Source organism: Podarcis filfolensis (genome assembly GCF_964270895.1).
Source record: "Podarcis filfolensis genome assembly, chromosome: 6".
Classification (NCBI taxonomy): domain Eukaryota; kingdom Metazoa; phylum Chordata; class Lepidosauria; order Squamata; family Lacertidae; genus Podarcis; species Podarcis filfolensis.
In genome coordinates, this window is record NC_139609.1 from 44,409,405 (window position 1) to 44,423,314 (window position 13,910).

General features: G+C 39.8%; 2 protein-coding genes across 11 annotated transcripts in view; one reads left to right on the forward strand and one right to left on the reverse strand.

Moving 5' to 3' along the window:
• Nucleotides 1-4,269, forward strand: part of NRDC (nardilysin convertase) — a 29,255-nt gene extending 24,986 nt beyond the window's left edge. The window contains exons 28-31 of the mRNA XM_083619553.1: nt 1,107-1,197; nt 1,886-2,002; nt 2,913-3,002; nt 3,544-4,269. Of these exons, the coding sequence (XP_083475679.1) occupies nt 1,107-1,197; nt 1,886-2,002; nt 2,913-3,002; nt 3,544-3,738 (493 nt within the window). The 3' untranslated portion in view covers nt 3,739-4,269. The remainder of the gene's footprint in view (nt 1-1,106; nt 1,198-1,885; nt 2,003-2,912; nt 3,003-3,543) is intronic.
• Nucleotides 4,270-5,765: 1,496 nt separating this feature from the next.
• The window catches only part of OSBPL9 (oxysterol binding protein like 9), a 59,403-nt gene continuing 51,258 nt past the window's right edge, over nt 5,766-13,910 (reverse strand). For all 10 annotated transcript variants that reach the window (XM_083619575.1, XM_083619572.1, XM_083619574.1 and 7 more), the window contains 12 exons: nt 13,673-13,785; nt 13,141-13,259; nt 11,955-12,040; nt 11,147-11,321; nt 9,485-9,569; nt 9,191-9,301; nt 8,257-8,320; nt 8,024-8,164; nt 7,758-7,836; nt 7,282-7,373; nt 6,499-6,634; nt 5,766-6,414 (listed from right to left, as the gene is read on the reverse strand). In XM_083619575.1, the coding sequence (XP_083475701.1) occupies nt 6,340-6,414; nt 6,499-6,634; nt 7,282-7,373; nt 7,758-7,836; nt 8,024-8,164; nt 8,257-8,320; nt 9,191-9,301; nt 9,485-9,569; nt 11,147-11,321; nt 11,955-12,040; nt 13,141-13,259; nt 13,673-13,785 (1,276 nt within the window). In that variant the 3' untranslated portion in view covers nt 5,766-6,339. The remainder of the gene's footprint in view (nt 6,415-6,498; nt 6,635-7,281; nt 7,374-7,757; nt 7,837-8,023; nt 8,165-8,256; nt 8,321-9,190; nt 9,302-9,484; nt 9,570-11,146; nt 11,322-11,954; nt 12,041-13,140; nt 13,260-13,672; nt 13,786-13,910) is intronic.

The window sequence follows — 13,910 nt, forward strand, 5'->3', positions numbered from 1 at the left end:
CTAACTTCCATCCAGCATGGTCAGAGATGCTGGGACGTGTAGTCCAACAACATCTGGAGAGCCACAGGCTATCCATTTCACCTTTGGTGCTGACAGGACAATGGTCTATCCACCTCACTCCTGTTAACTTACATACCTACATGCTTACTCTTGGTTTAACTGAGTATGGACTGTCTGCTGCTGTAATATATTGTAATTTATAAATAAGGATCAGCAAAAAAAAAAAAAAAAAACCATGGACTGCAGAATGAGGAATAAATACTTGCTCTTTGACTCCTTGTTTCTACATTCTTTCCAGTCCAGGGTCTTCCTGTGGTTATACAGCATGGGGTTGCTCTTTTCCTTTCACTGGAATCCAGTGATTGCCAATGCCAGCACTTTTAAGTCCAGTGGATGCCAATTAACTCCACATTGCTGGTTCAAATAGGGACCCTGCTGGCGCTAGGAGAATGTGTCTGGTTCATCCTATCCCACCAGGCTATGAGCAGAACTTATGGCATGCTGATCTTAGCTCTCTAATGGGGATGTATTATAGTGAGCAGACCACCTGTTCAGCCCAAATCTATACACAGGTGCCAACCCTGACTTACACTGCCTTGAGGCTTGGATGCATATGGTAGTGACAGGATAGTGAATGTGGACTGCAGGTAGCCCTGTCCTACTATTTTAAGGGTTAGATTAGATCTCTTCCAACAGTAAAACATATCTAGCTTCTCCTTTATAACCTCTGCTGGTAATCAGCACCAGTCACAGGGTTACTAATGTAAAATTAAGCTTTGTAAAGCGAACTTAGGAAACTTATTTTACCTAGGAGTTACTTTCCTGGAATGCTGGATTGCAGCTCAATTTTCCCATGGTGCAGGAAATAGTTTCTCTCTACTCCCAATTGAGATGGTGGTTTCCACAAGGCAATTTGTTGTGGTAAACTGGTATTCACAGTTAACATTCTGATAACATGCAAAAGCAAAATTCTAGAGCAATGCTCCAGTTTCTCAAAAATAGGCTTATACTTTTAGTAGAATTCAACTTCGTTTTGCGGAACTAAACTCTTGAATGCAACAGCCACAAGGAATAGATGTTTGAATATAAATTGTTCTTGCTTTCAGCTCTGAACTAGTGGATAAGAAGATAGAAGAATTTCTTTCATGCTTTGAAGAAAAACTCAAACAAATGTCAGAAGAAGCATTCAAGACACAGGTAAGGGGTTTAATAAGATGCTTCTTTATTGGAAAACATTTCTGGAAAACTAATAAAAGGACAGCTTGATCAGGTCATGCTCTTCTGTATATCCATCTATGTGCCAGTAATAGTTTCAGGTTCGTTTTATTTATCTGAGGACCAGAAAACTTCACAGCTGGCGATTTGCAGAAATCAAAGAGGAGTCTTTGTCTGGTGGAGCATTCCACTGCCATAAAATGCCTAAGTGTGCAAGAGTCCTCTTGCTGCCTATGTTTTTGATGATGTGAGTAGAGGACATACAGACTAAAAAAAGGAAACCTAGCTCCAGGCCACCTTACATTGTAACTACTGTTTTTGCTGCAGTGTGCTCAGCAAATTTTAATACACACCTTACTCGGCCATGTACCAGCTTCTCAAAATTGTCTTACTATACTATAATTTGATTCTTCACAGATATATGGCTGGAAACATAAGGTGGTGCTATGAACATGCACCAGCAAGGAGATAGTTTAGTCCATATGTTCCACTCATTTACTTAAAGTATTTTTATATTTCTTTTCAATAAATTCTCAGAGAGGCTGAGAACTGTACTGCAAGTGGCCAAAATTTAGCCAAGAGAAGAATTAGTGTGAATGGGGCATCTTCAGTATTTTTTGTAGAAACAGCGACTGTGTGTGATTAGCGCGTCTTGTCTTTTCTACCCCAGGTCACAGCTCTCATTAAATTAAAAGAATGTGAAGATTCTCATCTTGGTGAGGAGGTAGATAGAAACTGGACAGAAGTAGTGACTCAGCAATATCTGTTTGACAGACTAGTCCGGGAGGTAAATGACTTCTTTATTTTTAACAGCAGAATTCCTGCGTCGTTCAGGTTTCGAAAATCTCTTTAGACTAAGGTCTAAAGACTCCAAATAAGTACTCCAAATAAATGTATCTAATGCTACTGGAATTATACCCATTATGGTGCCAGTGTGTCCACAAAAGGTCTCAGTAAGCACCCCTTCATAAATCCACAACATACATTTGCACTGGCTGGGCTTCTCTGACACTGAACATGCCATGTTTAACAAGGTAAATAGGACTGGACAACCTACCCTCCATCTGTTCTGTTATAATAATAATAATTTATTCTCCGCCCATCTGGGGGAGAGCAAGAGATTTTCTCTTTGTGAAGAGTATGGTGGTTGCTAATGTAGACCCCTTTTTTCCTACTGATGCGGGGAGCATGTGCACACGATTTATTGTCTTTTTCTACTCTTTTAGCTAATGTTAGCGGTCCTGAGAAGAGCAACTCAGAAGGCATCCCCTTTAAATATTTACAAGATTGTATCCCAGCATTGAACTTGAACAACTGCAAAGGTCTATGAGCCAGCAGAATGTTTCTGCTAATTTATTTAATTCAAAGCCCGCCTTTTTGCAAGGAGCTCAAGGTATAGGATTTCCCCCTTCGATGGAAGGGGAAGAGTTTTTGCCAATTTACTGTTCACCCTGCAACTCTGATGTTCTAGAACTGATTTTGAGGGTACATTTGGAGGCTGCAGGGGGAGGGTAAATTGGCAAAAATAATACTTAAAACATTCCTCACTATCTGTTAGTGAGAAGAATGATGGTAGGTTCAGCTGTGTTCTGTACAGAGTTCATGGATAAAAGAAAATGGCCGGTGCTTTGGGCTAATTTACAGTAGTTGCATGTTAAGTAGGGTGTTATCATTTTAAACTATTCCATCTTTTTCAGATTGAAGCTCTAAAATCTCTTTCACAGTCTGAACTAGTTGACTGGTTTCAAGCACACAGAGGTAAAGAAAGGAAAGTGCTTAGTGTACATGTGAGTATTTATGCTTTTAAAAATGTATTTGTCAGGGTCAGCCGAGACTAATCTGTTTTGGAAGTCCCTGGCTTAGAGGCTGAGCACATATTTGTTGTTTCTGCAATTGTCAGAGCAGAGGTAGTTGAAGCTCTTTTTCTGCAAGGCTAGAAAGAAGCATTCAATCTACCCCCACAATACTTGTTTACTTATGGATTGTTGTTTTTTGGTGGGGGTGCTGGGGGTGGGCAAGTAGGTACAAGGCGTTTGAGCTTCCAGTAAACAGTAGAAGCAACCAAAAGGCTCACTCAAAGGTTTAGCATTACAATCCTGGTTCTGTAGTAACTTGGATGTAGAATTGTAGATATGCAGAGCAGCTGAGTATAGAGCACTTGTAGCAGAGTAGAATATTAGCTGTTACTAAAGGAGTCATAGATCATGCAGGTACCCATGCCTGGTTTAGGGTGCATTTAGGAAAGTGAATCATAGTTATGGAGGTAAGGCTGCATTTTGTTTGTTGTGAAATTTATCAGCTGGTAACTTTGCTATTTTGAAATTGCAGGTGGTTGGATTTGGAATACATGAAGGTGATACAGAAGCTTCATCTCTCACTAATGTTCACAGTCCCTCATGCAATGAAATACCTCAGCTAATGTTTTTGGACTCTTCGTCTTTGACCGATATCACTTGTATCAAGGACATCAAAGTGTATACATCAGCACTCAATGTTCTCCCATACCATAAGATATTAAAATAACTCATCTCGGAGTGCTATTAACGTGTGGTACAACTTCACTACTGAGCAGCTTGGGGAGTCTGCTTTACTACAATGAATCCAACCTATCATGCTTTCTGGAAAATACGTAGCATAATACCTTCCACTGTCTTAAGTAATCTGCTACATGCATGTCCTTGAAGAGAGAAGGCATAAGCAAGTGTGTTCTTGGTGAAGTGGGTAAAATATAGGAAGATTAAAATCTTACATCAAAATAAAGGGCTGGACCCACCAGCAATCTAATGTATTAGGTCTTTTTGTTTGGAGTGCTATTTACTTAGATAAAATGGGGTCAAGTTGAAGTATCGGGTATCAAGTCCCCAAGACGTTTGGTGTTTTGTTTGGGGAACAGAAGTGATTTAACAGGATTCTCTGGAGAGTAGTTGATTACTTAATAAATCTGCCTGTCTGTAACAACATCCTTGGCCTTAAAAAATGGAAATAAGAACCATTTGCATGAGAATTCAGGATGAGTGCTCAGATACCATGTGCAATAAACTAATGAGATCTCAAGTTCTGGTTTTTTATGTACAGGCTGTTAGATGGACTGCAGAACCCCTTAACTTTGCATTAACTTTAATTTTAGAAAGTGTAGCCCTTGTTGAAGGAAATGCAATGCTGTTAATTTGATAACAAGTTTGGAAGACAGCCTACTTCAGCTCACAAGACCCTCCCTATATAAACAACTATATATACAGCTCAGGCCCTATAGATCATTTTCTAAATTGATTACCTGCAATGGGACACATTCAATTGTGCATTCTCCTGTGGGTAACAGTTTGTCATATAAAGCTTTACAAAGACCAAAAACAAGCCAGACAGTTCTACTGAGTTTTTGAGGGAAAGGAGAACTCAAGACAGCCCATTCTGTACTGAGAGAATGGGTGGGATAGGGTGCCTAGGGCAGGCTAGCCTATCTGCAGCTTCTATATGCCCAAGCAACACCAGTGCATTCAGCTGGGGTGAAGAGGCTCTATAGGCAAAGTAATGTACACCACTTTACCCAGTCAGTCCCCGTCCTCCAGTAGAACAACAGTAAGCAACCGGACAGAAGGAAGTGATGCCTCAAATAACCCTATCACCCATTTTCAGTGCAGAGTAGGGGTTGTCTGGCTCCACCCCACCTCAGAGAATCTGCTAAACCCAAAACACAAGCTTGAATATGCTATATAGCCCCATTATACACAGCCTATAAAATGAGGCAGTGATTTTGTATAGAATTTAAGAGCAACCCATGACAACTCTTAATCAGCTTGCTTCACCCAGCTTTCCTACCCAAATCAGCTCTTAGGCATCTCACCTAGCTAACTCAGCCCGTTGCACTCACAGACTGTCTCATAAAGGAAACAACCGACTATATACATTTGTCCCAGTACTACAAGAGTTTTCAATAGTGATTCTACAGTGGGTATTAGGCAGCTGCAGCACCAGAGTAAAAGCACAAGTCACTCAGATTACCTTGATTCTGGATACAGCACATATTAAAGCAGTAGGAGTTTTTTTTTTTTTTTTTTGCTATTTAATCATAACTGGTCTTAGATGGGTTGGTCACCCTACCAGAGCATTTGTGTTTTGCCTGTTATTGCCTATATAATGTTTCTGGCCAAGTCTAGTTACCAGTCTACAAGACTAAAGGAAAAAGAGAGGCCAGTAAAAGCCAGCCGACTGCGTTCAACGCAATTAGCAGAAACAGGAATGCAGTAAAATTGGTTTCAACACAAGTGCTTGGGTCAAATTGTGACCAACCATCTTCTGAACTACCAGCACTGCTGAACAGAAGAACCTGGTTACTTAGATTGTGTTTGTAATCATATTTCAGATGACAACCGTATATATAAGAGGTTGCTTTTGTTTGCTTGTATCTCACATATTGCCCTGGGTTTTCAAGTGCATATGAGTATATCCCTGTTTAACAGCAAAACACATTCTTAGCATTGTTTAACTTGAATATAATGCTCTTTCAAAGCATTCTTGCTGTGAAAAGGTTTACTCTGGAATAAAACAATGCATACAATTGAAAATCTATTTTATGAAGCATTATAGATGCACCAGCAGGAACCAAATGGTAATCTAAAATTACATTTTAGTTTCTAAAAATACCAAAGTTATTTTGGGGAAACAATGAAATGCCAAAAAAATGATTTCTTAAAAAAAACCCAAAACATACCAGTTGGTAGATTAGAATCTTGCATTTTCTAAACTGGCAGAATGAATCCTCATATTTACACAAATTAACTGGCTCTAATGAAATAAAGTCATGTATTTGTAGGATGCCAGAATCATATGTAACTGGAATCAAATGCCCCATTGCACCTTTTACAGCAGTGGTTAAAACATATATGATGGGGATCAAGCCCAGGTTAATTCTTCTAGAAGCATGGGAGGTCAGACAGGAAAGGCCAATATAAATTACTGCTACACAGTCAAGGCTCTTCCTGTTTTAATTGTTCGCTGCATCAGTGAATCCAGTATCCCTGAGATAGGAACTGTAACTGGAGGAGACAGGCTCTCCAAAAGAAGAGTACTTGAAAGTTACAACTATCGCCACTAAGCCAAGGCTTCAACTTCATACAGGTGGTCCACTTAATATTTACTGGCAGCAAGCCGCTTGAGTAGTGGTTCATCATAAACCCAGCATTCGCCATCTTCATGGAATAGCTGGAAGAGAAGAGTACTCAATTAATAGTGTGACAGGAGGAACAGGGAGATTTACAAAGGTACTGATTATTGTCTAAAACGTACCCGTGTCTCCCATGGAATCTCTTTCTCCTTTCTGGCTCTGGCTTCGGCTCTTTGTCTTTCTTCAAGCCTATGCTTTGCTTCAGTAGCTGAATCAATGTCTCTGATCTTTAAGTTGTAAGTTACATCTTTCCATAAGCTAAAAAAATAAGAATATTTATACAACATGATACAAAACTCATTTCTTATCGCGGGTTCAGGAGAAAGATTTTAAACTAAGATGAGGGGAAAATCATCCACAAGGGAACATAAATAGGCAGATGGCCAATTTTGTTTCAAAACCTTGATGACTGACATTCATCCCATGTTACTGCTCATAATCCACGTTATATGCAATAAATAAATGATTTATTTCCTAGTATGTGAAAGTAGATTTTTTTCACATAATGCAGCTAAACAATGCACTTGTTCTATCAAAATATAGAGGTGAAGTTACTGATATTTAATTTCAAGCAAATTAGATTTATGAGACCCAGAGTCTCTTCTGCAAATATAAGGGATCCCATTTGCAGAAAAGACAGATACAGCAGAGGCTATTGCAGGAGGAAGGGAGAAGCATTTTGGTGATTCCTCTGTAACCAGCCCCCTGCCCCACTCCTCTGTTTTCAGGGGACCTAGGTGGAAGGAGTCGTCCGCAAACACCTGCTTTCCCTCCCTGCTAATTCTAGAAGGAGTGTCATGTGAGGGAAATTTTGCTGGCAGGAATTCAGGATACAGGGCACCAACCTCTATTTACCTGAAGGTCTGGGTTTTAGTAGGCAAGGGAGGAAGAAGAGTTATGCTTACCAGCGGGATTCGTATTCTTCTTGATCTTCTAGTTTTCTTACTTTCTTCTTAATGATAGGCATTTTCTTGGTATCTATAAAGACTACATTCTCCTAAAGAAAGAATAGCACTATTATTGTTTATATTTTTCAACTTCAATTTGCTCACCATCCAGGTTTTATTTATCATTAAGTTTTGCAAAATTTCTCTGGCGCAATTAAATTTCACAGCAGAGATGCTGTCACCTGCCATGGTCTAGCATCAATATCAGCCCCCAAATATGCTGAGCCTCAACCAGCAAGAAGCGCAATTCACTCGGTGCCCCCCTGGGATGTTAAATCCATTAAAAGGCTTTTGGGCTGAAGCCAATTTACTAGCAACAGGAAAAGGAATTCAGATGACATGCTTTGGATAATCAGTATTTTCTTTGAGTGTCACAACATGTTCCTCTAGTCTAGCCTATTGATTAAAACAAAACAGAAAAAGGGATGATTTACCCCAGTTGCATGTTTGGCATACATGACACCATTCCATTCTCCTTCAACTGAACAGAAAGATTTCTTGTCATTAGGAGAACTAAAAGAAAAGATAAAAAACAGGATCCATCACTACGAATAGTATTCATAATTATAAAACAAGATGAGCATCTGTCGAAATCACTGGCTTAAGCTGCCAGTAGCTCTACTTCCTGTCTTATGTCTAATTCTATTACTACCACAAGTATGAAATGAGTTTGTTGCTTAAAACCCCTGAATATACTTACAAGATTTCTGCTGTAACTCTGTGCTTTTTCCCACCATAGAAAGGTTTCGTGTGGAAGATTATGGTAGCATTATAGCCTGTCTTGGAGCAGCTAATGTTGCATTCTCCTCCCAGCTCTATCCATGGCACTGTGAGAATAGATCTGTCAAGGTAACAGAAGAGGCCCTTCAAGAGTTAGGAAAATAAACATTTGCTATCATAAAATAAATTTCTGAAAAGTGTGAAGTCACTTACCTCCCGTAACCATTGGGGAATGTTAGAATATAGTGTTCATCGTAATCTAGGCATGATACACACCCTGCAAGAGAATAGGGCATTATGAGAATAAGACAGTATTTTCATATGAAATAAGATGAGAAAGGACCACAGAAGAATAAAAATGCTGCCATGAAAATCTTGGCTGCAAGTTATTTTCTGTTGAAGAACTAAGCCAACGGAATCAGAAAAGAGAACCTATGCTCCTGCCCCTTGAAAAGTTTTGGGCATTCACAGTTCCCTCTCCCACCACCTTTTTAGTCCTTAATTTATGATAGCATAATGAAAAGAAACGGCAGTGTAGCTGAATCTTTAATCATTGTTCTCTGAATTCCCCCCAAAGGGCCAATAAATCTATTTCCTGTTTGTCCCATTACTTTTTGCTCTGTTGCCATATTTTAAGAACAAACATTCAAGACAGTACAACAAAGAAACAGCCATACAAATTATCAATTGCAGTAGCTGCACTCTATGAGATCTGGGCAGACGATTTGCTGATCCCTGCGGCCCAAGTGGTTTCCTTCCCCCTTAAAACTGGAAATGGGGATCTTATACAGACAATACACATGCTGAACTATGTGCCCCATAGTTAATGCCAGTCATTTTGTGACTTCAGTTCTCTTGGGTCAGTTGATGCCTAAGTCCTTAAAGCCAAAAATACATGGCATCAGGATGGGCTGGAGCCTTTGCAAACATTGCTGCAGGCAATCAGTGCACAGTGGGACCTTTTTTATAATGAAAAGCAAGACCCAAAGGATTCTGTATTGGTTTGTGACTACTGCTGTGATTGCCACCAGCCTTCAATGAGAAATGTTATCCAGCATGAAAAAATAATTCATCAAATACTTTCTCATAAATACATTTATTTAGAGAATCAGAAAGTAGATGCAAATTTCTGTGACAGTAGACATACCTTGGCCTATATTATGAACGCCAATAGACATTCCCAGGAACTTTGACTTTGTCCAGATGTGGGCATTGAACTGTATTTTCTTGCTAGAGCATTCTGCATAAAATGCTGAAACTTAAGGACAGAAAGAAATGGTAAACTATAAAGCAATAAATTCAGGATAAAACACCTGCAAAGCACAAACTGATATTTATTATTTACTTCCCGAGTAAAAAATCAGCAGCAAAGCCCAACACTGACTAAACACCAGCATTAAAACAGAGGTTTTAAAAATCTGAAATAGGCTTCTTCACTTACTTGGAGGGTGGTGAGAAACTTGTTCCGCTACAAACGTTACACTGTTTTGGGTAACCCATGGAAGTGGTCCATCTGCCAGAGTTTCCTATAAAGACGTATTCCAATGTTACATGATATACTGTCTTTTTAACACGTATACCGAGGTATTCAGATGTGTTCCCTACCTAGATCTTCCAAGGATGCACAGAATAAAGGGTAAAATACACAAGGGTACAATGTATGCTATTACCTAGGATGTGCATGATTTGTATGCCTAGGAAGAGACTGTGAAATAAATCTGGGCACACAGTATGACTTGCACAGTAGAGAAAGTGCGCTACAGCATGATGTGTAGACATCACATGGATATGGTCTATGTAATCAGCATCTATGAGTATGACAAGGGAGGCAGGCCTGAGCATTCCAGGTCAAATACCATGCATGGTGTGGGAAATGTCTGCATAGGATTAGAAGGCATCATCCAGTGGTGGACAAACTTTGTTTCACAAAATTTACTCTCAGATTGGATACACCAACTAGGAAAAGTCATCGCATTTGCCCACATATAAAGTATCATTTAGAAAATATGCTCTCCCCCAAAATGAACAATGCGAAGCAAACTAGTCTGGAAAGGCCCTCAATGCTATCTACAAGTCCCCCATGTATTAGACAAGGATGATCATCAAGTCAAATAAGTGGTCCTAGATGGAAGGGAAGAAAAATAAACCCATTGTAAGAGCTAGCTCACATTATCACCAAAGCCTTAATAATAATAATATATTTGTATTTATACCCTGCCCTCCCTGGCCAGAGCCAGGCTCAGGGCGGCTATTACCAATAAAATTACAATAAAACATAATGGGGGGGGGGGAACCAGTTTATTAAAATAGGGGTTAAAATACAATTTAAAATGCAGCCTCATTTTAATAGTAGCCCATAAATCAAAACCATAAGGGGAGGGAAACATAAGGGTCAGACTGAATCCAAACCAAAGGCCAGGCAGAACAGCTCTGTCTTGCAGGCCCTGCAAAAAGATGTCAAGTCCCGCAGGGCCCTAGTCTCTTGTGAAAGAGCGTTCCACCAAGTCGGGGCCAGTACTGAAAAGGCCCTGGCCTTAGTTGAGACCAATCTAACCAGTTTGGGACCTCCAAAGTATTGTTATTTGTGGATCTTAAGGTCCTCCATGGGGCATACCAGGAGTGGAGGTCCCGTAGATACGAGGGTCCTAGACTGCATAGGTCAATAAAGTATGATGTAACTCTGGGAGACCTAGATTCAAATATTCACTCAACCATGAAGCTCAGTGGGTAACCACGGGCCAGTCACTATTTATTCTATCTCACAGGGTTGTGAGGATAACATGGGAGGAGGGGAAACATGTACGTAATCTAGAGCTGCCTGGAGGAAATGTGGAATATAACTGAACTAAATGCTAGACAAATTACTTAGAAAGATATCCTGAGAAAGTGTTCAAAAGACAGATGAGACAGTATGAGGTCTGACGCTGAATAAGAAAAATTAAATTTCTCAAGCTCTGGGTTATTCAAGGCACCTTGAACTTAAAAATGGTGAACTGTCCCTTACTCTCAACAAAATGGAAATGAGAGTTAAACCTCTTATGAAATGGCTGAGATTAAAAAAAGTTGCATTTTGTAAACAAGCTGTTAAGTAATTTTTACTAACCGTAGTTTCTTCTTGTTCCACACTTGGCAGGACCCAGTGACACCGGAATATTTCTCCCAGGATGGGATTGTAAGGCTTTTTAGCAACAGACCCTTTTCTTCCAGCATGGAAAGCTGAGAGGTACCACTTTACCACCTGAACCATTCGGTCCTTTGGATCTTTTTGGTCACTAATACTAGAGAAGACATAATAGGATAACAAAAGATATTTTTTAAAAAAATTGAAACCACAAAAAAGTTATTCAAGATGTTTAAAACTGAGCTGAGAGAAAAAAATCTAACTGATGGTTTAGCTACACATAAAAGACCTTACCATTCCTACCTGAAAGATAAAATGCTTTATCAGCAATGTAAAACTAGCTGCCCAGTTTCAGTCCCTATACAGTGGTACCTCGGGTTACATATGCTTCAGGTTACATACGCTTCAGGTTACAGACTCCACTAACCCAGAAATAGTACCTCAGGTTAAGAACTTTGCTTCAGGATGAGAACAGAAATCGTGCTCCGGCAGCGCAGCGGCAGCAGGACGCCCCATTAGCTAAAGTGGTGCTTCAGGTTAAGAACAGTTTCAGGTTAAGAACGGACCTCCAGAACGAATTAAGTACTTAACGCGAGGTACCATTGTATTGCTAGAGGCAGCTGGATCTGCCTAACAAGTAGGCAGCAAATCAATTAGATCATGGTCCTTAGACAAAAATGCATCCACTGAAGTGGAGCTCTGCACCTATGTGCTTGGATTCTGTGCAAATGAATATAAAGCTTGCACTACTGCAGGTATATAAGCTGTATGAAAACAAAATTGAGAATACCTTACAAATAAGTCTGGATGTGCAAAGAAGTCTGCATACATTTCTAAAAGTGATCTTCTTTCCAAAATAAAAGTTGGAAGAACCACCTGAGGGAAGAAACACACAAGACTCTTAAGCATTTGATTATCTAAAAAACACTAATTAACGCTGATCGAAACTGCTCAAGCATAATTTGACATTTGTAAGGGTCAGCACTTACTGCTGGTACCACACTTAGTTAAAAAGCAGATGGTCCTTTCCACTAAGCTTTCCAGTACAGGATTATTATTATTATTATTTTACACAATACATCCAAGAAACTTTAAAAGGAGGGACATAATATACCTCTGGTTTGTGATCAGCCTATTGCAAAAGAAGGAACCTATTATGTGCCCAATATTGTTTATTAAAAGAACAGCCCAGAATGTTGAGCATGGGGGATAATCCAAAACAGAAACAACATTGGAAACTCTATTCATTTCACCTGTTTGGAGATGTGAGAAATCACTACTCATCTCAGTTTAAAGGCAATAAATAATGAACATGCTGTTCAATTGGGCCTGATTTGCTCTTCAGTATGTAATGGTAAGCCAGCCAGGTAACTGGCTTAGCATTACTAAAAAAAACAGCACTAATCATGAGCAGAAACCAAGGCTTGCTCCTTGTAATTTTCGAATTTCGTATTAAAATTCTTTACTTATTACTTGTGAGTTTTTTTAAGACTATGACTTACTATCACATGTGGATGAGATCAATAAAAAACCGTAAGATTAAGTCTCCATGAAATCAAGTTCAATGCTCCAGTCAAATTAATTTCAATGAGACTGAAACAGGCCTAACATTAAATGCTGAAGCAACTAGGGCTGTTCTGTGGCAAACCGCCCCCCGCCCCGGTCAGGAGCCCTTAGGAGAGGGAGAGCTTTGGGCTGCAGTGTGGACAGTGCATCTTGTGCAAATATCATGGTTAAGAGTGCAGCAACTAGATGCCACCCTGTGTTGAATTTGAGCATATAACTATCATGCCATTGAAGAGATTACTTACAAACAAGTTTGTGCAGGTTTAACACATGCAGATTCAACAATCATAGTTAGGATTTGGGATAGAGGAGATGCAAAACTGATTTATTTGATGACTGAATACTCTTGCACTCAAAGCAATTAAAGCCACTAACTGCTCAAACTCCATGAACCTCCTTTTGACTCTTACCTTGGTTAAGTCCATTCCTAACCTAACTTGTGACAAAAGATGCATGATAACGCTCTTGTGTTCTTCCACAGACTCCCCTTCATTATCGTCATCTCTATCGTCATGGGGATCAAACAGATCTGTAATAATAAACTGCATTCAACACATGCTTTACTGAAGAAGTAGAAAACATTCAAATAATTAAAATCTAATTAAGGGGTGGGGAACCTGTTTGCCTTAATTTCATGTGTGTGAGAGAAAATGAGGAAGAAGGCGCCAGAAAGAGGGAGAAAACAAGGGCTCTGGGCACACCCACTGTCAGCCCAAGTGGGGGAAGGTTCCCCACACCTTATCAAATACGCCAAGATAGGCAAACATTGTTTTTTCGCCTTAACAATAGCAGAGATATTGAAAGCAAGCATGCAGATAAAGATTAATTTATCCTCACTACTTAGCATAAAGAAGAAAAAGGAGTCTTTTGTAGTATCTATACACGCTGCAATTTGTAGCAAAGTGCTGTTGGGGCCCTGGATGGTTTGCGGACTTCTCTTACCAGCATCATTTGTCCCATTAGACATAGAAGAGTTGAGGGACTCTGTTGTGTCTGGGCGCTTCATACTACTTCCTGTGCTGCTACGAGTTAGGATTGCCCCGGGCCCTGAAGAGCTACAGAAAGACACAAAGCATTTTAGACCATTACAAACACGATAAGGATGTGAAGAACTCCCACACTTGGGGAATGGCTGAGAAACACTAAATTCCAGGGCAGATAAAGAGCAGCTTTAAGGTAT